Genomic DNA, 26,405 nt, shown 5'->3' with positions numbered 1-26,405 from the left:
AAAACAGATTATGTAATTTTAATTGAATTATAGAGTTATTTGAGAACAATTATCCAGCCTGAAAAATAGGATTACCACATCACTGTAGTGAGGCAGGACATTTTTTGTCATACTCACTGACATTGTCAGGAGTAGAGGCCAAAGCCTGGTCCTGATGAGGTAGAACCTCATTTCTAAAGGAACTGGTTAAGATTTGAATTATGGTTAGGTTAAGGTTAGGGTTAGGTATTAACTAGTAATGGTTAAGGGGGCTGATAACATGTTTTTTTGTCTGTTCAAATTGAGGGATGTCAATGAGAACGATAATACTGTAATGATTAATGATAATAAAAGCGCTCTGATAGAATATTTTCATTTATATTAATAAAACAAAGGTTCAATATACATTGACTAATTGTAAGCAGACACTTGTTTTCTGTGTTAAACAAGCATTTGTTGTTTTCTGTCTATTAGGAAATTCACAAACACTGTTTTCTTCAACATTTACTCTACTCTCATTTACTCTTTACTGTATTCTGAGGGCAATTCTTCCTGGAGTGCACCATAAACATGTATCATGTCATTATATAGTACAATGACCACAAATGATTAGTTGAGAACAAACATCTTCTTTAATCAGACTTTGAACGCAGCATGTTCTGCTGCATTCGTGTCGCATATCTCTTTACAGCCAAGTGAGTGGACAGATTAATGGGACGTCTTGCGAGAGTGAGCAGGGAGAACGTGTGAGTGCGTTGGGGAATGTGTCCAGAGGTGGCGGGGCGGGCGGGGGTGTCGATATAAGACAGAGTTGAGGGAATAATGGCAGTGTTGTAAAGAGGAGATGGAGCTGCAGCTGCATCTGTCAGTTTTATTTAAAGGACTATTCCCTGCAGCCACAAGTACTTCTACTTGTTTCCTGTATTTAGTCACTGTTTTGGTAAGAAGCGTGTTGCTCAGAAAGATTGTTTTAAGACATTCTATTTTATAGACCCCCACGACATAGATGTAACTCATTAATTATGAGTAGAAATGTTGAATAAAATCATTAAAGATAATCCGATAAGAATCTGATTTTACAATTATTCACACAAGCCTTTACATTGCAACCTCATCTCCATTCTCCATTTGTCTTGGAAAATAACAAAAAGAAATCTGAAAATTGCTTCACTGTGGAAGCAGAAATGAGACATGATTAGAACATCGGGAGCACACAGGTCTTTTTTTGTGATTTTTTTGTAGTTGTCGATATTAATATTCTGCCTCTGTGTTTGCAAATAGAGATGACGTTAACTCAAATTGTATGTTGCATCCTCTACCTGAATATGGGCTCTGTCAAGCAACACTATCAGACCTGCCTGAGGAAGTTTTTATGTGACTACCATAGCAGTACAGGAGCAGGTGGGGACAAGGAGTATTTATTTATCCCATTTACTTTTTGTGGGCCCGTCTTTGTTTAATCCTCCAACCTTTTTACAGCTGTCTCACTGTGGTAGATGTTGCCTCCGTCTTTCTTAACATTAAATGAATCAGTTCCTGTGTGCAACGATATCCAAACACAGCCATGCTGAAGATCATAGAGGGTCGTGTGGAGCTAATAGGCTTAATCAGCTGGTTTGACAAAACTTTGACTCTAACATTCAATGTGTGTTTTTTATATTTCATTTGCACACCTCAACTTTACGCTTTTGATAAGGTCCAGCATAAAATGCAAACTCGCCACAATGTGATTTGCAAGTTTCCAGTTCACAGAAAAGGAGCTCACAGAACTCAAGTTAATGACTCTTGCATGAGGAAGACTGCACGTGAAGAGGACAGACAGTAAAATGTGACAACTTTTACCACAGTATCTCTGCAACTGTCCACTAATCCTTCTATTCATTCTACTTCCACTGTCTCGTCCTATTATCTGTCAGTCAGTGTGTAATCTGTCTCACTCTGTCTCTGAAGAAAGAGCCAGTGGTGCCAGACTGAGCAGCAGCTGCTTCTGCCACACACACACACACACAAAGCAGAGAAACAGAGAAAGCTCCAAAGAACTAAAACAAGGTTGATTTATTCCTTATACAGTCTATCAGCACATAAACAACTGCTGTGTCGTGTGTGTGTGTGTCAGGCTTGAACAGCTCCCAGAGAGCGAAGGTCATTCCTCACATTCCAAGTCAATCTCAGAGTCTCTGTGTTGTGCCTCTTTTTCCTTTCCTAATCCTCGGCAAACATGTAGTCATCTCCTTTCTCTCACTTTATTTCTCTCTCTCTCTCTCTCAGGTTTTCGACTGTTGCTAAGGCTGCATAAGAAAGCAATGGATATAAAAAAGCACTGCACACAGGTCTTTGTGTACTTTGTGTTACTGGCAACAAACATAACTGTCTGTCACTGTCATTTCTACTTGGAAACAAAAGCAGCTTTATTTAAAGCTTCCGCGCAGATAAAGTCTTGACGGTAATATTAATGAATATCAAAGTCAACATTTACAACTTCTCCACACACAGATGCTGTTTCCGACATAAAGACATTTCTCTGCAGGGGTACAGGAAGCTCCATCTACTCTTCCTCCAGCGTTCCAGGGAAGAATTCCTGCCCAGGATTCCTGAAGGGAAAACTCTCACAACTCCTCTTCGATTTCACTGAGAACATTTTCTGTCCGTTTCAGATTTCACTGTTTAAAACAAGATGCCTCTTTCGAGTACATCTTGTTGAATACAACACTCACTGTCTATCAAAGCAGGGCCTTTGACATATCGACCAATGGATGATTTATCCTGTGAGACAACGGAGAGACTCTCAGGCTTGGACAGCCTCCTTCTGGGTGTATTTGCATGGCATGAGGGCCCAGTAAGATTGAAATTAACTAGATTATAAAAAGACAAAGGTGTTTGTTCCAAATGGAAATGTTTTTTTCAAGATATACAGCTGAAAAAGCATATTTCAACTTGTGGGCACTTTGGGTCAGAAATGAAATGATGTATTTTAGCTCGTTTGTGATTTAAATGAGGGCTGTAATCTTTTAGAAAAATTAAGCTCATACAAATTTATATAGAACTGTAATTCTTTCAAATACATCCGTAGACCCCCCTACGCGCTGTTGCCGCTACCCCAATACTCCACAGCCATCAAAGGTTTCATGACCTAATTAACAATTTTACTTTATATAGCACTCTCGGAACAGAAAATCACTGACAAACAGCTTTTAACTAAAATGCAGTAATGTAACATTGGCCCTATGTTTAAATAAAACGAATGTCGAGTTTGTCAAGTTCTATGTTAAAACATACAACCAATAGTCAAGGCAAACAGCCCAACTAAATAGCCGATATTATTCAACTTGATTGGGATCAAGTGCGGCTTTCTTTTTATTTACAATATTACCCACGGATGAGAACAGGTACTCAGATGTACCTGGCACACACAGATATTTATAATCCAGCTTTGAAAGTTTTGGTTCATTTGTGACCACACATATGCTTGCATCTCCAAGGTGCTGTCGCTGCTGTGACTGTCTTTGCCAAATTCACTCGGTAAGAGGTACTACTTCCTATGGTCTGTGATACCACAGCATGAATTTCAAACAGTTTATTACAGTTCAAAGATTCATGTTTAAAATAACATTGAATGTTGAATAAAAAGTGACAGCCCTAAAATTTAAAGAAAATGTTTTGATGCTTCCTGTGCATACATATTAGTGGTATGTATTGTTTCTTCTGTCATCATTATTATTACTGCATGTATTATCTTTAACCTGGGTAAGTAAGTCCAGGCAGAGATAAATACTCAAAAGTGTGAGGCGTGGATATATAGAGTTAGAGTGGATATATAGAGTTAGCCCAAAGCTAATTGACCTGTGAACCTATTATTTTAATTTATAAATGGAAAGAAGAAACACCTTTCTTTAAATTGTATCTGCCATGGACTTACTGTCGGTGAGTGGAACTAGACATTATCTACATGTCTGTAAATTAAAGGAGGAGAAACCCCACTCAACACCCACTCAGAACTGTACCTAATAGCAGCCTTCATGTTCCAAATAATCACCTCATAGTCCAACTGCACACTCTTCCAGGTGGCATTTACCTGCCCGGAGGCTAACGATGTGGAGAACTTCACACTTTTATCACAAAACATTTGCAGAGCCGGCTGGTACACGCTCCATCAGTGATCTCAGCGTTTCTAAAACACCTCAGAAATGTCAAGATTACAGACTATTATCTCTTTCCCTCGTCAGGCTGGTTCACACAGTGTTAAAATATTCTGCAAAAGCCCATGTACACCATCTCGTACGTGTCGAGGCACGAACAGAGGAGCTGAGTTAAGACGTGGTGACGTGTTGTATTCCAGGAGTGTCGGAAACACTGGCTTCCTCAAATTAGATGGAATTATGAAGGCCAACAAGTATTTCTCAACTCAGACGACTGCTGAGTGTCCTAAGATTACAAGAAAGCTCTTCAGATTTCTCATCTGTTTTCGTAACTAAGATATTTAACATATAGAAGACATAAAAATGTTAGAATTCTCTTAATTCTAAGCCTTAAATAATTCAAATCTCATTAAACTTCAGTTAATTGGGCTAAAGCAAAACAAAATTGTACTTTTAATCCATTTAAACAGGCCAGCTAATGTTGCCAGGTAACAAGGATAACATTGGCTGTTGTCTACAGTAAGACAGGATTCATTATTGGATAAAGAATCTCACTGATGATGACATGAACAAGTGAAAAGTTCCAAGAAAACGCAATGCTACGGAGGAAAGAAGGTGACAGCGAGTAGGAGAAGAGGATGAGAAGCTTAAGGAGGGAGACGCTGAGAAGAGTGGTGAAGATAATGAGAGGGAAAAGCAGACGAGAGGAAGATAGGAGGAGCAGGAGCGAGAGGATGAGAAGAGATAACAGGGATGACTCTTGTTGTGGAAAGACTGCCAGAGGCCTGTTCTCAGGAAATTCTTATCAGAACAGACAAGGAATGAGGGAATGGTGAGAGAAATGCTAGAAAACAACTCTAAACATGGTAGCACATATGCCAGGCCTGCATTTGGTGCTGTAGCGCTGCTATACCAAGAGAAGAAGATGTTGAGCATACATTACGATGTATACAATCAACGGAAAAAAAGCATAATGAAGAATGCTAGTGTGACTAAGGAAAGAAGAAAGAAATTATCATAATTCAAACAGACCAAACTAACTCAGATTATGACATCATTGTTTTCCCAAAGCAGCATATTAGAAACAAGATTTTCCCACTCTGGGAAAAGAGTTTCAGGGTTTCAAAAACACTGTTTCTGTGTGAATAAAACACCAATAGGATAAAAGGAAATATTAAGCAGATTCACCTACATGTGGAAAGCCCTCAGATGAAGGGATGAAACTTACCACAAAGGTTTTTGCAGTTTTCAGTTTCACAATAAATGATTTGCAAACAGTTTATTTAATCTTGCCCACAATTACTGTATGTACTTTTGGCATGAGGATGAACACGTGCATGCATATGAAGGAACAAATCTGAATAAATATCAATAAACTGTGCATGTTGCTTGGTGTTTGAGTTTGACTTACAATACATTTGAATTAACAAAACAAACAAGACAATACAACGACCTATGGTCAGCAGGAAAAGGATAATCCAACCTAAAGAGAAAAAACAGACTGCTGAAAGATACTGAATAAACTGCTGCAACGTAATTATAAGAAAGAGAAAGAGTGAGGAAAGAGCAGAGAGACAGGTGATGAAGGTGTATGGGGGGAGAAAGAGAGGGAGGTGAAACCAAGTAGAGTTTATCCTCGAGGAGGTTTCTATAGATTTCTGCCTTGTTTCACAATGCTGTTTGACAGTTCACTATCCCCTCAGGAAGTGAAAACTCCTGCACAGAGTCAGAGTCTACATGTGTGCATACAAACTTGTTGAACGCACAATGTCTTCACTACCATTTAGAGCCATTCTAACACAAGTACTGTACAGAGACATCGAATAATCAAAAAGATTATATACTAAAACAAGAAAATACCTCAGATATAAAGCATGTTTGATTGGCTGATAATGGCAGCAGTAAGAAGTAAGAAAAATATTGTAAAACTGCTTTTTTTTTTGACATTTTGAGACATTTTGCTTGGTTTAGACGCTGAGTAAACATGGTCCCAGATGACATGAGAGGTTTGAATGCTCCTGTGATGCAGTTAAGCATAAACATACGGCACAAATGAAAGCTGATCCTTAATCATGAAAGGGCCGTCAGGGGGATAAGACTATAGGTCTTAGGGTTAAGGGTGTTGCAGTAGAATTTGGGGGAATGCATGATGGTTAATTTCAGGTTTAAGCCCGGAAGAGAGCGTCATAAGTGTCATGGGTCATTAAGGATCCTCAAAGTAAGATGAAACAGGTGTTAATAAATACAGTGGTGCTAGTCGGGCAGGTGTCTGTCTCTGGACCAAAGAATTGTGGGTCTAAAGAAGGTGAGAAACACAGGATTTGGACATTCCATGATGAATAAATCACCTCCTCCCTCCCTCTCTCTCTCTCTCTTTTCCACCTCTACTGGACTCTCTTTAATTGGGACCTTAATAACCTTTGCAACTTTGAATTCAGTCACAAATCAGTTTGCCTTATTAAGTTAAAACAGGAAAAGTATATAATCTTGTTGGAAATCCAATAAGTCAGTCTAGCAAGTCATATACTTGAAAAACAAAAAGGTAAAATACTTCCAAGCTTCATATAAATTGCATATTGCAACCTGATAGATGTACCATCTTTAATTATAAGTTCAACTGAAAATGATGCTGAAAATATTCCAGTTTTGTATATATGCACAATTGAAAATAGTTTTATTTTCCTCTATAGAATGTTGGCGTAACCAAGGAACAACTCTCTCAAGTGAATCAACATAGAAATGAACCAAGGAATATTAAAAAAGAAGAGACCAGAGAGAGAAAACAGGAGGAGAGAGGGAGTTTTTCTCTGCTGTGACCTTGACTTTCTCCACGTACCTGAGCCACTCCTTCTTTCATGTGTTTCCTACATACTTATCAAAAAAGACAGCTGAAGCAAATTCCATAATTAGTGAAGAACGGGAGGAGTATGAGGAGGAGAGGAAGCGAGTGATAACAGTAGAGATAAGGGGGAGTACAAGTTGTCCTAATGAAGAGAGAGAGAGAGAAGTGGAGGAGGAAAAGAGAGGGAGTTTGTAAAACGTCCTCAAGGTATAAAACTGACACACACGCACATTCAATTTGTGTGGCGTGCTGGTCAGCATCCACAATAAAACCCTGAGTAAATCCATGAAAATTTACGAGCAGCAATTGCTGTTTATCTAAGCGCAGCAACTGACTCATCATTATCTTGATATAACATATGAATGTGATTTCCTGCAGTAAAACAATGAACTACCTTAACACACAAAATCAGAGACACTGACTTTGGGAAAAGAAGGATAAAATGAGATTAACTTTTTTCTTGGCTTTTAGCAGCATGAAGATAAAAAACGAGTTAGTTACAGTAAAATATAATGTAAGTGAAAACATTGTTTCACAAACTCATCTTCAGGTTCTCACCCCATGAAGAGAAAGAGGTGAAAGGTCAGAGTGAGGAGCTGGTGGCAGGAGTCAGAAGGTCGTGTTCAAGGCCATCACCGAGGTTCAAGACACTTCAGACCCCCATGAACATACTGATTAACTAGTTGCACTTGGGTTGTGAAGTGTGTCATTTTATTTTATTACAAATAAGAATCAAATATCTACCTCAACAGAGAACTAAAAACCGTTTGAAAGAGAACTAAAGCGTGGTCCACCTTAATGGCTGACTCACACGTTTCTCATTCACTTTGAATGGAGTGGTGTCAAGCTTTGCTGAACAGTTTTCCAAGTGGAAGCGTGAGCGTTGGCCAATCAAATCATGTTAAGCAAATATTTCAATTAAATCACGTTTATGCGTTGAGCTCAAACACTACATGGCCCAAACAGAGCTCTCAGATATGGTTGTTCTCTCCATCACCGATGTTTATGCACCTAATAATGGCTGGTGTGGAAGGCAAGAATGCTACAAAGATGTGGATTTGAGAGAGAGGAGAATAAATGGCATAGCATAATCAAATGTCTCGAGGTAGAAAGTCATGTGAGCCATTATTCAATTGCATTAATGTCTAAAATATTTAAAAGTTTAACAAGGCAGTCACTATTAAGCTATTCCTAATATGATAAACAAATTAATAAATAAATGATCCACTTAAGAGAACTAAAGACTTATTTTTGGTGCATGTGGTGTCCATCATCCAGACAGGCAGACGGACAGAAATGTTTCCTGTCTTGCCAAATATTCTAAGTATGTGTGTTACGGTGTAAGATTGGATGTTGATGGTGACTGCAGGGTGCTGAGACTCCCCAGCTGTTAGCTTTAACTGAACCAGTCACGGCTGCTGTGGCTCGCAGCTTGTTTACCTCAATCTACTAATAACCACCTCCTCAGTCAGCCTGTCACTATAAATGCCTTTCTGCATCTGTGTCTGCTTAAATGGTGGCTCAACCCCTCCATGTTCACAGGGTCACACGTTCAATCGCTGCCGACAGCTGATGTAACTCATTAATGCCTCCAAACCCCCAAAGGTGGGAGTTATTCGGTGTGACATGTGAGGAGGAACAAGTGCAAAGCTCAGAAAACACTACACTACACACACGCCCCCTTTACGCCTGGTATTAGAACAAGTTTTCTTTGATCAGAGAGAGGACGTATAGCATTTCACCACATGCATTTACACGTGGTATTAACATATGTCTCTGGTGTCCACATCATCTCTGCCTTACGTCATCTCCCCCTATTCTTCTACAAAGATTTCCAGCAGCAAAATATGGCATCACGTCCTGTGTGTCACCATATAACAACAACTACACAATGGTGAGATGGATCGTATAATTCCTTCATCTGAAGAAGCATAAATCCCATCTCGTCTCCTCTCCTGTCAGTCCAAAAGTGTGTCTCCTATGTAGCCTTTGCTCTCACCGAAAACCAACGTGTTGGTTGTTATTTTCCAGAAACACAACTGTAGTTTATATTTCGTCTCCTTCTACTTCTTTTGGTGCATGTGCAGAACGCCAAGTCCATCAAGCTAAGTGTGCACTTGTAGGAATAGTCAGACTAGGAGTCGCATTATCCAGGTATGTTAGCCCGACTAAGACTGGCCTTTGAACATGCATGTAAATGCACTGAATGTTAACCTGCGTGAGGTGGACACACATCTGTTGAAATACACACACACACATTTAAGTAATTTATGTTAACACTTCAGAGTTTGTTTCAATGGGACATTTCAACTTTTTTAGTTTATGTGAGTTAAATGCTGTAGCCAATCACTTTATATATGAACGGTGACTGATCATTTTATGGTCTTAAAGTTAATAACATTTAAAAAGACTATCTGAGAAAGTGGACAGCTATGGTAGTGACTCTATGGGAGTTTTCCCTCTTCTTAAGCCATTTTTTTTATCATGGTAGACTAGAGTTTGGTTTGGTCTAGTACTGTACAGTTTAAAATGGTAAAGCCCTCTGTCAGGCTTGTGTTTCGACTGAGAACAGTAACTTTATTTGGTAGACAAGGTGTGCGCTGTGCCCTATGGACAAGATACATCACGTGATGTTGTACTGGAACGACAAATGTGGCTGTTGTCTCAACAAGGTTATTTTGATCCTATTCCTAATGGAAACACTCACTGGAAACACTCTATTACAGTGTGGTGAAGCAGTGGGCTACTGAATTCAAAGATAGCATGGAGAATCTGTTACTGTGGACTTCCTGGTTGGAGACAGTGACATCTACAAAGAGAAAGTTACAACTGTTGGGCACGATGTGTGAACGAAGGAGTGGTCAGCGTTTAAACAAAATAGTTTTCTAAGAATTGGCCCTACCTCAGGCCATGAACTTATGAATCACTTGTTGCTTGTAGTCATACAAGCAATGGATAAAGGTCATAGTATTGGACCCACAGAATGCAGACACCAATATCGGTTGGCTAAGCTAAGATATCAAAGAGGTTTCAGACATTTACTCAACTGAATTGATTCTTGACCTTCATAAATTTCAAGGCTTCTGAAATGTGTTTTCATCTTTGACACGTCTTGTTAAATTTAAAGACAATATAAAAGTAATCCCGCGCCTCCACACACACACCTCTCTGTTCCACTACCATTCACCGTTTCATGACGAAACTGTGAGGAAACACTAGGCTTCTGTTTGCCGTCCTCCCCTTATCTCTTTCTCCATCCCTTCATCCCTCCGTCTTGTGCCCTCCACTCCTCTATTTGTATGAGTAAGAAGTCATTGCTGCCAGCGACACAGCTGTAAACACAGGCTTCCCATATTTCCAATTAGCTCAAGCCACTCCAGCATAAATACTGCAGGGTTTACTCACAGTGTAGTCTAAAATCACCCTACAACATACCTGCAATCTTGAGCAGACAAGGAAATATGACGGTCTGGATGAAACAAACGTAACAAATGATGTCACTCAGAAGAGTAATAACTCCTGCTCATGTCACACTGGGACTAGGAAATGTGAACTTGTGATTTGATGAGGTTTCACTTGAATACCAGTGAACTTCCACTTGTGCTTATCACCAAATATGTAGCATGAAAGATATACTTTAACTTACTGACCTAACATTTCCCCTGTAGCCCCCCCCATTTCATTCACCAGCTAAGAAAAGAGAAGAAACTCAAACAATCTACTGGCATTGACCTGGTTAAAACCAATATTTACTGTCACATTAACAAGGGCAAACCTCTTTCTTTGTCCCTGCCGTTTCTCCTTCTTCTCCTCCTCCCGCTTGGTTTCTTTCTTTGCCTTGTTTCTCAATATGTTATCATTCATTAGTCTGCCTTACCTCCTCCCTTTGTATGGAAATGCTGATAAATGAAATATGGGTTAAGATAACAGCAGGTAGTTTTCTGTATTCCAGACTTTAAAAAAATGGAAATCCAGTTATTTTCTTTGAGGAAATATTAAAAGAAATGTCTTTCTTGCTGTGTGCTTTGTTTGGCACTTTTGCTCTGGATCTGTCTCATTATAAAAACCCTGCCCAAAGCTAGTGATTGAATCTGAATTATGATTTTGTCAAACCTGAAAGCAAGAAAAAAGGATACCAACATTAGTAGCTCATTAGTTATTGGCCTCGAAACTGGAACATTTCAAATAAGATTCAGAAAGCTAACATGCTCTTAATGATGCTGTTGTTTAACATCAATGCCTACTGAATAATGGTGAAAATAGTCTCCATCTTCTTCTTTAACTTGTATGATGAATGTGAGCATAAGCTAAAAGTGTCCCCTGAATAAAAAGTTAAGGGATCACCAGCTCTACAATTAATTAATCCTGAATGTATCTGTGATAATGTCAACTACTGGACGGCTGACAAATATCAAGAGGTCACAAAAAAAGGGAGTTGGATTCATCCTAACAGGGACTAATCAATACCACATTTCATGGGATGTTATCCAACAGCTGTTTACATATTTCCGTCTGGACCAAAGAGGTAGACTGACCATGACAGACTGACCATGCCTGCCAGTCACATTGCTAATGTGGTCACAATGGGGATGAAAGTGAAAAACAAAGACCAGGAAAAGGGTGTGAATGTGGAAAATATAATCACAGCAAAGCTAAAACTTGGACCAAAGACTCACATATGGAAAAACCCACACAAACGAGCCAAATTCTGAGGTTCTGTTTTGCTTCAAGGCGGTAAAGTTACATATAAATTGGCTAAATGGTAAACGTGTGAGGACAAGTTTGACGGTAGTGTTCAAACACCAGCCCATTTGACTTTCAGGGCTTCTATCACACTAAATGAGCTCATTGTGTGATAGCAGGCAGACATTAGCATCAGTCTATTCTCGGTCTGACTTGGCAGAGCAGGAAGAAAACCGGTCACTGGTGTCCTTCAAGGAGGACGAGTCTGGCACAAAGTGGTTTCCTGTCAGGGTTTTGTCGAGAATGCAAGCATCAGAGACAACAGAGAGTGATTTAATAATATTTCTCTCTATCTTGTTGAAAGATGAAATCTACAGTGAAATGACATGTCTGTATATCACATCTCCAAAACACAATGGCTGCCGCCAAAGTTACTGCCAGATGAAAGTTAAAAGAAATGGTGATGACAAGAAATTTCCCTGAAATACATTCCCTGTTCTGTTTATTTGCCAGTGCTAAACGTGACTTCATCAGCAGTTTGTCAACTATTTGACAACAGTTTTTAATCATAGAATTGCTCATAGCAGATATGGTTATGCCAAATTAGTTCAAATGTCACCCTGACTTCAGGCAGATTAGAGTTAAATGTGTGTCTTTTGTGAAGGACATTTGGTTTTCTATCGTTTCTTGTGTTTGGTCTACAAAATGAAGAATATGTCAACAGTCCACGAGACCTTCAAAAAGCTAAACCTCCTACAAGTAAGCGAGGAGGGCAACTCTCTATGTACAAGAGTTTTTTTTTGGTTGTAGAATGAGAAACTTAATTTAATAAAATAAAGACATCCAAAGCTGCACGTTTTGCTGCTTTTCAGGTGACCAATTGAACAATCAAATCTCCATTGGTAATTAAATTCCTGTTGAATCCAATTTGCTCTGTTTGCCCTGAGAAGACACTTCACGAGTCATTAACAACCGTTTCCTCCGTGTTTGTTCTCCACAGGCTTTCATGAATGGACCAAACACTCTCACTGACACAATGGTGTGATAAAGAATCCATTGAGAAGTCAAGTGAATAGCAAGTCATTTGGACGGCGCAGGAGCACGGCTGCATCAAAAGGAGGTTGTGAGGGCGAGCAAACACCAGAAGACAAAGGGAGGGGTAAACTGAAAGGACACCCTGGGTCACTGGCTGGAAACGAAAGAGTCAACATGTCTGAACCAGATTGGAGATGGCTTGTTTAAAATCACATTCCTCATACATTCTCCTTAAGGCCCTGTTTATAGCAAACACTGAAATACTCCATTCTCAGTTGAATTTAAGTTGCAATGCAAATCCATGCATTGTGGCGAGGCTTAACATATTTACTTATAATCCCAATTTTAAACTAAAATTAGTTTGCAACTCATTTTATACAGTTTGATATCAATAATTTCAAGTTCATTTGACCATTTACAACTATTTTCTAATCGCAATTTGACTTTTCCACGTGACTCCATCTATCTCAGTTGCTCTTTCATGCCGTCATTTTCTCTCGTTTCACCCCAGTAGCAGGATGGGAGGAAACGCCAGCTGTCAGACTCAGTGATAACACAGCTGATGAAGGAGAGCTGCAGGGAGAAAGAGGAAAGAGGCTGCAAGACAGGTCAAGAGGAGATGGATGGCCAGAAGAAGAAAGAGGAGAAGAAAGGTAGGGTGGATGAAAAAGTGACAGAGAAGAAGAAAAGAGAAGATGACCCGACAGGTACAAGGGTGAGAAGAAGAAAGAGATGACGAGGAAGCTGTGGACAGAAGATTTAGGGTGGAGAGGTGGGTGGGAAAGGTTAAGAGACAAGTTCACGTGGTGAACAGGGCAACCGGCGGCCAAGAGCAGGTACATGAAAGTGTGTGTTTAGTGGGGTCAGTTGGGACGCTCGAAGCAGTTTAAGCAGGTTAAAAAATGACTGACCTGTGAAACATCAGCAGGTTGGAACAGACAAAGAAACACATACACACACACACACACACACACACACACACACACACACACAGCAAACTACTGACTGGCAGAGACAGGAGTGGGAGGCATCATCTTTTAATTATTTCCTCTGCTTTGATAATGACACACACACACACACACACACACACTGAGAAGCATTTGACATTTCAATCAAACATAGAATATGAATGCCCTTCTTTCTTATTCTGTCATTCCCAGCTGGAGTCGTTATCTCCTCTTCCTGTCCTTCTACTCCTTTTTCTCCTCCTACTTCCTTTTAGCCTCTCCTCCACATCTAACGTTTTCTTCCAATCTTTGTTCTCTTCATTTTTCACCCTATTTTCCAAGCCTTTGGAGTTGAGGACCAGGAATAACAGCAACTCATCTTAAATTAATAATAGGGTACTAAAGTGAAGCACTTACAGAGACCAACGGCTACAGCATCTAGTTTTAGATTACAACAAAAGCCATTTTTGGATTTTAAGCTACTGGAATTGCATTTAAGTAAGCTAAATTATATCATATATGAGGACTTTCTGAGGCTTTAATTGATAGGACAATAAGGAGAAGAGAGGTAACGTGGAGTAAGAGAGTCAGGGAATGACATAAATGGTCCAGATTACCTAGGTACTTGCTGTATTTAGCCACATGAAGTGTGCAAACGTACCAGTCAGTTTTCAAACTTCTTTAAATTTGACATTTACATGAAGCAGAAACAGAAATAATAAGTCATTTCATATATTTTAACTTTGACTGATGTGTTCTTTGTCCAAAGGTCAAGAAATTATACACTTAAATGCAATTTCTTCATTCTGATTAAGAAAATGATATTTAATTGGACTGGATCTATCCCAGGGAAACATGACTATGATGCAGCATTTCTGAAAAAAAAAAGAATGTGGAAAAAATGCCAAACTGAGGCTAAAAGTGAGTGTCTGTGAATCGGCCAAAATCAACAACCCTAATATCAGCTACAACAACATACAGAACCAGACATCTAAAAAAAAATGACCTCTGAAATAAGCCAACTATTTTGAATGAGCGGCTCTCATTCCTTTCCTCCATGCCTTCACCCATCCATCATCATCTCTTTATCCCGCTTAAAATATGACATCAACATCCCTTTTTCCCTCTTTCCATCGTTTCACTCAAAGCTAAATCACCCCCACCGAGGTCAGATGTGTCTCTCATTCTCTCCGCACCTCTTATTCTCCTTCTCTTTGCTTGTTTTCCTGCCCAGTTCACAAATTGAATGCCTGAAAAATGTGCACTGTACGTCAGCGTTTGTGTTTGTTGTGTGCGGACAGAGTGTCAGACGCAATGATTAACAGTGAACAAGGGGGACGGACGGGAAAACAGGAGGATGAAGGTCCATAGTGTCAGAAATAAGAGTCACTGAGGAGAACAGAGGCGTGGAGAGAGGAATGAATGAGTGCAACTGTTAATCTCCGAAACGACAGCCAAGAAGCTAAAGAGGGGAAAAGGACATAAATAATGAACTAAAAAAGAAGGCCACTATAAAAGTTGTGACTAAAACACGGAGTCAACTGAGTCACTGTGGAAAATGTTGCACGAGAACGAGTCAGAAACAAGAAGAGATAGAAATAATTTTTTTCAGCATAAATGACAATGATGGTGAAATAAATTCTCTACGAGGCCGACACTGTCGTACAGTCACACTGAGAACATACAGGAAAAAACAACTGGCTCACAAAAACACATGAACACACTACTCCATTTTTGTTACACTTGCTGCACACTACCCCGGCATTTAAAGCCCCGAAAATGGAGAAGTTTGTAAACAGAGAAGTTTAAAAACGCTGCTGACTCCATTTCAGTTTCGAAAACTCTGGAGCTACATTTTTTTAGTGTGGACAGGCAAAAGCAGACTTCTGGAAACGACTTATACAATTAGCCACATTCCTTTCCGGACTGATTCGTATTGGCTGTGATTCAACAATCAGCTTACTTTTAATTTTACTTTCACTTCGTCATGTCGGTCACATAAAAATAAATCCCTCCTCTGGACCTTTCCTCGTAGTTATTTCTCATCAGCAATATGTTTCCGAAACAAAGCATATGACTGCAGCTGAACGTCCACGTGGACACTGATTGTTTTTACTTACATACACCACTTTCAAATGAAAACTGAATCTGAACACATGGCTGTCGGTTATGTTTGCTATAGCACTGCTGATCCCACTGTGCATCAAAATCGAATCCCATGCTTCTGTCCCACTTTAAGCAACTTTGAACTCACAGTTTCGGGACTGATGAGAGAAAAAAACCCAATGTTGCTTTGAATAAATGTATTAAAAAAAGCAAGCGGTCATTTAGGCTTATAGCATTTTCCTCAAACAAACTATAAAATGCAAACTTCACAGTGCATAACAAAGAACTGGAGGACAATTAAGAGCTATTAAACACTACACACTAACTGACAAAGGAGATTTAGGGGACATAAAGGAACAGGACAGAGTTGTTTGATGTGTATTGTATCTTATATATCTCACCCCCCCCCTTTTTATCAAACATTAAAGACAAGGTTCTGGTAATGAAGACAGTTGCACCAAGACGAAACATTAAGAAGGATACACAAATGTGTCAAATATGTGAGCTGGATGCTGTATAGCAGGAGACGCACACAGAGGTAATCTGGCTACCTCTGCTCACTTACAAGCAGCCTGAGTGACAGGAATGCAACACAATCCTGTCATGTTCTTTCTTTGAAATTGTTCACACCAGTCTTGCTTCAACCTCAAACAAGAGCTGTAATAAATTTTCCTAAGATAGCTTTAGCTCTGATGTCCGTCCTGCAGCTGCGAGCTGGCTGGCACTTTCAAGGTAACTGACGTTCAAACCACATCAATGGCAGGAAGCATTGAATCGGGAGCAGTTGGCACCACACTCGCTCTGGTGCACAGTGAACAATGGAGCTACTCGACACTGCAAGTGTGTACGTGTCTCTTTGTTAGTGTTTGTCCTGTAGGGAAATCTGTCAGCACACACAGGAAATTAAAGTCACATGATAGAAGGAACAATTTGAGGCGTTCTGGTTCAAAACAAATGTACAGCACTGAGTGAGCCTCTGACTCCTTACTGTAAATAGCTTGTGCAGCCATGTTTGATTTTGCTCAGGTTTGTGGGATTACATCCATTTTAATGGATGTCTTTAAAAAAAAAAAAAAATTAAAGGTGTAATTTTTGGTGTATGTCACTTTAAATTAATTAAAAATTGGTATCTGTATGGACAAACCAGCTAGAGCATGTGTTTAACCTTATGAAGCTGAAGTGCACTAGACACAAACAAGAACGACGAATGATATGCGAAGGCCACCATACTTGCGACAGAGAGGTGAGTTGTTGCAATCTACAGTTTCGCCATTAGATGTCACTCATTCTTACACACTGGACCTCTAAGTGCAACAGAGCAAAGACTTAAAAATCTCTGAGGGCTCATGCAGCTGCGGAGAGCTGAAATCTCTGACAGCTTTGATGACAGGCAGACAAATTTTGTGGAAAAGTGAGGACCTCACCTGAAGAACACGCACACACGCACACATTCACCAAACTGAAGCCTCTAATAATAGACTGTTGAAACAGAAAAACATCCCCTCCTCTTTCACTCCAGCTCCTCCTCTTTCCATGCCGTCACCCTCCTTCATCCGCTTCACCTCAATTTTCTTCCATGTAACCTACTTCATTCCCACCTGCACTTTTCTATCCCTCCTCCTCCCACCTCTCCCCCCTCATCTCTTCCAGGTAATTTCGGATCCACCGCGCCTCATGGCCTCTTTGTGCCGGTTGCCTGTTATTGTCCTCCCCCTCTCGTCTCCTCCCCTCCTACCTATGCTAACAATACTTCTCCTATCACACACCTGAGGAATGAAACTAAATGCATACACACATGTGGCAAAAGCACACATCACTCTTAGCTAACAAGACAACGCTGAATTGTGCTGAACTGTGCATGACCTCATCTTGGATGATTTACACTCCAACAAGCTCTTCCATCATGTGCCCATAAAAACAGGAATTAACAAGCAGCCTGGCCAGTACAGATCTGTTGATTAATGAAATATCTGCAGGCATCCCAATACAACAGGAGAGAGAGTGAATCTATGTGGTTAAAGGAAATTGAAGTTAACATATGGACATACGGTCATTGTTCCCAATGTACAAGTGTATTCAGTCTAATTTAGTTGTCACAAATGTGTCACAATTAGCCCTTTAATTCTTTAGCCGGTGCCAAAAATGTGTCTCGTGACCTTTGACTCCACTGAGATATTATGTACACAAGAGTCGGATGGATGGACGGATGAATGGACTAAGGGACGACCAGTTAATGCCTCTGGACACAGCTGTCACTGGCATGCAGGCATGAGAGAAGAAATTGTGGAAGTGGAGAAAGATGAGAAAGGGGGCCACAGCTGGAGAGACGAGGACACAGAGGAGTGAAAAAAAAAGATGGAGGGCAAAGAAAGACATAAAAGTAGAAAGAGGGAAAACACGGAAGAAGAGGTCTCACTTTTAACAAGTTCTTAAGAAATGGAGTAGAAGGAGCATAACGAGCGGGAGGGGGAGTGAAGAGGACTATGGTGAAGAGAAATGTAAGGAAAAGATAGAGCAGATAGAAACGCGCTTATTGAGCTTGTGTTATCTGTCGTCGATCCGATGAATGGTTGTTTCAGATACAGATAGGAGGCAGTGAGCTGATGCTGTTTGTCTGAAGAAACAAACTAAAGGTGGAAAACAAAATAGTCGGACAAAGACAAGGAGATTATGTTCGAGAGAATTAAAAAAATGTGAGTATAAAAATGTTTATAACATAAAACATAATTAGGTGGCAACATCCCTATGAAATAGAAGCACAGCTGAAATGTGTGCAAATTCCAGGAAAACACCTTCACAAAAAGAGTGCAGATAGTGCTTGGTACACACCTGCTGCAGTAAAGATGTATTATAGTGATACTGACAGTAAATAGTACAGTGTATTTATGAGTATTTATCAACTTCCTTTCATCTTTGATCTAAAAAGATGAAAAAAAATCTTTAATGTAAAATAAGGACATTTTTACTAAGCTGCTTCACCTGTTGAACTCACATCCACTTCACAATAGATCAAAGTAATGTACTTGGTGTACTTTGCTCGAGGGATTTTTTAACATTCAAGAGAAAATAATTGCCAAAAGACTGTGCACATAAAAACCTAAACCTAAAAATATTACACCTATATGTGATAGCTAAAGATATCACTCTAAATATATCACTCACAATTATTATTCTGCTTCTACTTTATTGCAGCCTTTGCTCTTCTGGTTTCAGGCATCTTACGTCAGTCTAGTCATTCCCACATGGGTTATTAAGTCTGAGTCACAGTCCAATTCATCATAAAGGTGATGGCTGGGGCTGAGGTAAAGGCTTGGTGCAGGCAAGTAAAGTTCCTCTGCACCAAAGTGGGAAAAAGAAGCAAATCCAGAATGTAGTTTCAGCCCCTGATATTGATGTTGGTGGGGAAAAAGGATATTGGTCCTATCCTGCATAATCTATATGACATGCAGTTTCTTTGTCAAAGTCTCAGTTACACTCAGGCAGTCAAGGCGAGAACTCTGGTCTGATATTACATGAAGGTGATTTAATGTATCGCACAGTCAGGTATACAGAGATTAACTTTGGGAGAGCAGTTGTACTCTCTGCCCATAATGTGTGTTATCGAAGGTCAGGTCAGGTCAGGCAATCGGTATTCTATTGATTTGTGCAAATGATAATAATAACATTTGTAATGTCTCATTAAGATTCACATGAATTTTGGGTACACCATGAAAACTAAAAACACACAAATCATTCAAAAATACAGTATGCGGACAGAGTTGTCCACATTATTTCTGACAAGAATAATAAGACTAAAGGAATGAAAAGGAAAAGAAACTTAACTTTTATACATATATATACATTTGTATATACATATATATATATATATATATATATATAAACACATATATATGTATATGTATATACATACGTATATATTAATTTATACGTAATTTAACAAGCCCTCCTCTGTGGGTAGAGACAGGTTAACTGACATTCCAATCTCTCCCTCCTCTCTTTGTCTTTCATTCAGTCAGAGGTGGGGGGTTGAGACATGAAACACACACACACACACACACACACACACACACACACACACACACACACACAAACTTAGCCCACCTACATTCTTTCAAGACAAATCTGAAACCTGGTAACTAGACCCTTCACTTCTGCTTTTTTGGTCCCTTTCCTCTAAGAAGTCACGCTACCACGAAAACATTACTACATGATGCAGATTATAAAAATAAACACCCACAATGGAGATTGAGCAATAAAATAAAACTCAAAGAAAGGTCAGCTGATACCTGTTGGGGTTGGTACATTTAGGATCTACGGTACAAGTCTTTTATTGATTATTTTATTAGTACTACAAGGTAAACAGGCTTATTGAAGCTTTTACGACCTGCACACCAACCTGTCACTGCTCCCTGTTTCTCTATGGAAACTTAACCTCTGAGAGAGAAGGAGGGGGAAAAAAAGGGATGAAAGATAGTAGAGGAACTGAATGCCACTTTTCAGGAATAAACGAGGACGCCTGCGCGCGCACACACACACACAATGAATGTCTCTTCACTACTGAATGAGGACGGCACTCGAGCAAGAGAGGCCGGCACAAAAGAGACACATTCAGAAACATAAAAAGGTTGTTCAAGAGCGACGTTTGAAAACACAACAAGGTTAACTTGTTGAGCACGGGGGGATGGAGTCTGTAATGTGTGCTCTCTTCAACGTGTCCCTGTTAGACGTTTATCTGTGTGTGTTTGTCATTCTGATGAATTCACTACAGCGTGATGCTTTAACGGTTTGATTGTTTGACTGGCATGGCAGTTAAGAGTCTAATTTATTTGACATGAATTATCTGAGTAGAGAGGCTCAACAGTTTATCTCTTCTTTGGGCAGCAAGCAGTATAAAAGCTTACCTGTAGCCCAAAGACTGACTGTGGCTGAGATCTAGCCAGTTTAATTTGCAGTACAGAGCTGAGATAAATGGAAATGTTGGAATGTATCGGTGATTATCTGGCAGATGGAAGATTTAAACAGACTCCTGCTTTCAGGGGCAGAAATATACTTCCAAGAAAACATTCAGCTCATTAAAATCAAGATAATCTAAAAGGCTGAAACATTGTGAAACCACACCAGCAAATCGACAAGGCTTGATTGGTGCAGAACCACAATGGCAGATCATTTTTATCTTATCATTCTGACATTCTTGAAACCTTTGCAATGTATTGATATTCCACCAGCATCTCAGAAGACAATAAGACACTCTAGTGTACAAAGGAAGAGCAAGAACAGAGACAGAGAGTGAGCCTTTGTGCAAACATACTGAACATCAACAGTGTATATATTCAGTGAGTCCTACCTGTCCAAGGTCCAGGGTGACGTTCAACTCATTGTACTCTGTGCTGCGGGACAGAGGCGGACTCTGCCACCATCGCTCTGTTCCATCGATGGCGTTAGTGATGGGATGAGCACGATCGCTGTCTCCCTGACTGCAGATGTCACAATACTGACCCTGAGAAGACAAAGACAAGACGTTCATCACATGTCAAGTATATGAGATTTAAAAGCGCGCTGTACAGAAATCCAACTTACTTAACAAAGGTTTTAAGGTCTACATGTTGGAGGGCGATTCGCTTGCCACTTGTCTCTACATATTTTGGCTGAAATGCGTCAGTGACATCAGATACTGCTGCCAGTTAACACCCCTGTCATTACATTTCCCTTGCTAGAATGATTGAATGAAAACGCTAAACAAAGCATTCTGTCATCTTGTCCTCCAAAAGCCAGTGAATCAGTCACACCTGGACTTTTACATTTCTTAATGATGTTTCACTTCTCATCCAACTTCTTCAGACTTCTGCAGTTCTGGGTTGACTTTGCATCACGTGACATGGTCCAATAACAAGTTTCAGGATACGATGCCTACGGTATGAGCTTTTCTAATGACACACTCAGATTGTGTGCGGCATTGAGTAACCCAACCCCTCCTTATCATGGGTGGTGCGACGAGTCAGTCAGCTGTGTTTTTGATTGTATGATTGATACCATGACCTGTATAGGTGTAGGCGTAGGTGTAGGTGTTTTAACCGAGGGCCTTTCTCTGAGGAGATTGCATGTTCTGCCCATGTGTGCGTGGGTCAACTCCGGGGAACTCAAGCTTCATGTCACAGGTATTAGGTTAATTGGACACGCATAGGTTTGAGTAGTTGTTTATCTCTCTATCTTGCCCAAGGTATATCCTGATCTTTGCCCTATCCCAGCTATAATTGCTCCAGGTCCTCCTTCAACTATGACATTCATATCCAAAGACGGACCAGACACAGGTCAGCTATAGAGAAGGTTTTAGCTTTGCTCGCCTTGACTGCCTAAGAATAGCTTTCTTTGGTGTTTGAGTAGTGCTTTGACAATGAAATTGTTTCATCAAACCCCATAAAGTGCACACAAAGCTTTCATGAGTCTCTCCAGAGTTTAATACACCAGGTGGCATTACTGTGTGACGTAAGTGGGAGAGGAGGAGGTAAATACCTGCAACACTGGCAATAGGTGATTTGATCGTTCATTATTCCTACAGTCCTGTATGGACTTAATCACACTACCAGATTCACAGTGGAGAATGACTGTTGGGGTGACACACATTGGACATTGTGGTGTCTGACCCTTTGGGCTTTAAGTTTCAGCCCAAAGAGAATGGACTGCAACTTAAAGACTTAACTGCTGCACAGTGTGTCGGAGTCACAGTAAACACCTATGAAAAGGCGGAGATTTATTTCACAAGTGTCTGCCCCTGAGGCTATCTGGGTCAAGTTTCTTACACCTTCACAGAAAGTTGACTCCACGTAGCTTAATGTAACAGTAACAGTGAGGTTCGAGCTTGTATTATTTTCCTGCTTTGTGGGTTTTAGTTGTCTCATAAATTCTATCCCTTTGCCCCAGTCAGTCTGTTCTGTGCTAAATTCACAAATTCATTCACATTACACTAATCTATGGTATGATGTGTTTTTATCTGCATCTATCTGGTACTGCATGGTACAATAGTATCCACCAAACTGCAGCAACTTTAGCAATTACCATTTCATCAAATTATCAAGAAGACAAGTTTAAGGGTCAGTTTCCCCTTAAAAGACTAAGGCTGGACACTAATAAAAGCCTGTTTATGTTGATGATGACTAACATCATCCACTCTGCCTGTTGCTTTTTATAATAGAGCCAAATAAATGGAAGTAAATGATCCATGCAAAAGTTCACTTGAACTGGCTTCTCCACCTCTTTGGTTTTCTAAAGCTTCTTCATTCTCAGCTAATACCAGTCTGGTTGTCTAAGTCTTTAACCCAAACCCCTGCTGGCTGTGTAGGTGCGAGTATAAACTAAACAAGCATGGACCCGAACAAAAGGCCAGGTTAGTAGATGTTATCACTGCAGGTATGAGGTTAGAGGTCACTACGCCCCTACTGACTCCACCCCACTCCCCCGTGTCCTGTGGTCTGTCATCCTGTATTTGTAATTCTTTTTCCATGCCACTTTTCCTGCATCAAACTACTTATCTGTGCACAAATTACTAAAATTTTTTATTAATTTGTGCACCCATTTAGTTCCACTTAACTCTTTTATATAATACGTATTGTGGAACATTGTATCAAACAGTTACCTCAACAACACCTATCCAGGTGTTTAGGTTTGTCTTTTGTATTAATTTGCACAGCTAACCTATTTACCATATTCCTTACTTTCTGCAAAGCTGTTATTAACTTAACGTGTCATTCAGTATTATTTCCTCAGAAAAGCCCACAGAGCTTATTACAGCACTTACACAACATTTAAGGGCCGGAAACCATCTCCAGTCGACAGATGAATGCAGAGAGATTAAGTTCTTTAATAAAGGAAAGAGGGTGGGTGTGCACCAAAAAAAAAATGGTGATTTCCCAACCTGGAAATAACTGGCATCTCTAAAGGAGCATGTTTAGTGTAGTGAGATATCAGGAAATCTAACCACTGTGTCTCTGCCGGTCTGCCAAACTCTCTTTGTCACTCCTCTTTACAAGCAAGGGCATCAACAAAACGGCCACCTGGAAAGGAACATGTCTCATCTCTCTGTGTTACATTCAACCTTTTTCCATCTGTCCTCCTTTCTGAATCATACCCTTCAAGTTTATGTGTCTGTATCCACTTAATGTGATTTATGTTTTTTTGGTCTGAACATAATACACTACTTTCCTTTTCCATTTCTATCTGCGCTGTTTCTCTGCCTGACCATCTCTAACTTTCCTCCATAATCTCTCACCCTCTCTTACTGACATCAAGCCAGATATCACTGTTTCGTGATATTTAACAGATATTAGCTGCATCACTGTGTTAGATGTTGAGGTGAAGACACACACAGCCTAAATTCCAAATGACACAAGCATCTCTTGTAACTACAACTCCACCAGTATCAGGCTCTTAGATTGTGCTGGTCAGACTAAAGCCAGCTAAAAACTCTCCACCACCTCCACCCTCAGGAGAGGAAATGGCTTAATAACACAATGTCAATAGGATTTTGGATAATTAAGGGCACTAACAACTCAACTGATAAGACTTTAAACTTTAATTATATGTCTCAACTAGTTAAAATCTACATGTCATTGATAAACAAAAACATACTTTTTTCTTAAACAAGATTACTGGGAAATAAAAGTTCAACAATTTCCCTCTGGCCACCCTCTGGGGCCATTACTGTATAGCAATTTGTAAATCTAAGAGACAAATAGAGAAAACATAGCAATGGCAAACCATCGAATTTATGTATTTGACAAAAAGTGGTTGGGGGTGCAGATACAGGACAAGTGGGTCGAATCACAATAGCTAAGCAAAGTGGGATAAACCTCTTAACCCCAACATATAATGCACCATTCTGTGAGCTAATGACCAGATTTTCTTGGCTTCATTTTGGAGATTTCCTGAGCTAATTATGCAGCAACATGGCCACTTCAACCAAACGACTGTGAGCAGGCAGCTCAGGAACCACTGGACTAAATAGAAAAGGAATATTTTAGCCTAATTCTCACTGTAGAGAAAGTGAAGTGAGTATAAAATGTGATCAGGCTAATTATTTGTCACATCTATCAGCTCATCTTAATTAGCAAACAAACACAATTCATTCTTTCTTGTTTGGTAGAAGGACTGAGGGTTTAGATGTCCTCAAGTCAGATGTTTTATTAAAAACTTGAAGGCCCTCAATCGCTCATGTCACCAAACAGCCCTTAGGTCACATGCTCTGATGTATTGTTGGCTTCATTCTGAGTATTTACAACCAAACATCACTTCAGATTGCCTGCTGTTCATTGTCTCCCTCAAAAGCTCAATCTGTCCCCTATCTCACCAACCTTGGGCCTGTCCCACACTAGAGGATTTTCATATCTGATTTGATTTGAAAAAAATAAAAATAAATGAACAATGAACTTTGTAACCGATTTTCAACATTTTAATCCTGAGAAAGCACAGTCAAGACGCAGGACCACACACTTGGAGTCTAATCAACCTATTTCAGGGAGGAGATTCCAGGGGATTTGGAATCTCACAGAAACTCACGTGATTCAATGTTACGTCAGAATATCTGGAGGTGTGGTCAGTTAATAGCGATTGTGTGCATGTTTTGTTTTATGCTGAGAAACGCAAAAAACTATGGAAGAAGTCATGGCTGAGAAGACGGAATCAACTTGGTTTGTACAAATTAAGGTTCTAAACAAACGTATGCAATATCTTTTTCCAACTCACTCTCATTGGTTATTGTGGAGTTCTGCTCACACCCCAAACGCTGTTTGGTTATAAATATCAAACATGTTTAATGCTTGTGATTTACAATCCGGAAGACTCTGATTTTAACCCCTCACACTACAGGATAATTTGGCCAGATAATCTGTTCAGATTAGCCTAAAATTGGAAGGCAGCCACAATTGTCAGAAGGGCCAGATCAGGACCGAAATCTGGCTAATTATCCCCTAGTGTGGAACAGGCTTTAACATCCCTATCATTCTATCTGATCTCTGTCCATTTAAGCTAAGAGGGTGATAATGAGTGCATCATTTTGCAAACCCTAAACATTGGTCTGGGTACATGCTAATTTGTCTATTTTCCTCTAAATGGGACATTAATTCAACATACAAAATCAACATCATGTTCTATTGAAGAAGACATGAAACTAGCATATGAGATCACTACCTCCTCAGGGAAATGTTTGCAGATGTTATAAATCAAGTGAGAAGTAGGCTCATTTTCCCCATAAACATCTAATCAAACATATTTCCATTAAGCAACCACCAACATAGTTTCTCCCTGGTGGCTATTTAATATATTCTTGATTCCTGACTGGCTTCACCCAACAAACCCCAACGCTATTTTTATGCAGTTTATGGCTTCTTATAAAACTGTAGTAACCTCCAGAGGAAGCAGTGCCCTGCTCTATATGACATCACATTAATAGAGCAGGTAATCCCAGATTGATTGTGGAACATGGTTCAGTTACTGTGAGGAATGTGGAGAGCAGGTGGGAGAGAGAAAGGGAGAAGAGAGCAATAAGCCTGCATGTTATCAGCCAGAAGGTTGATTTAATGTTTAACCCATGAAACTGCAATAATCCCTTGTGGGTTAACTGGTGATACATGGAGGCTCAGACATTCTGCTATTGTGTTTATTTACAACCTTACAAACTCATCATCA

General features: G+C 39.9%; 1 protein-coding gene across 2 annotated transcripts in view; it reads right to left on the bottom strand.

The window, feature by feature from the left end:
• lama5 (laminin, alpha 5) overlaps positions 1–26,405 on the bottom strand; it is a 75,922-nt gene that overhangs the window by 48,166 nt on the left and 1,351 nt on the right. For both annotated transcript variants that reach the window (XM_044038738.1, XM_044038739.1), the window contains exon 2: positions 21,073–21,225. In XM_044038738.1, coding sequence (XP_043894673.1) covers positions 21,073–21,225 — 153 coding nt within the window. The remainder of the gene's footprint in view (positions 1–21,072; positions 21,226–26,405) is intronic.

This window comes from Solea senegalensis, linkage group LG11 (genome assembly GCF_019176455.1).
Source record: "Solea senegalensis isolate Sse05_10M linkage group LG11, IFAPA_SoseM_1, whole genome shotgun sequence".
In the NCBI taxonomy this organism is placed as follows: domain Eukaryota; kingdom Metazoa; phylum Chordata; class Actinopteri; order Pleuronectiformes; family Soleidae; genus Solea; species Solea senegalensis.
This window is presented reverse-complemented; position numbering and strand designations above follow the sequence as displayed.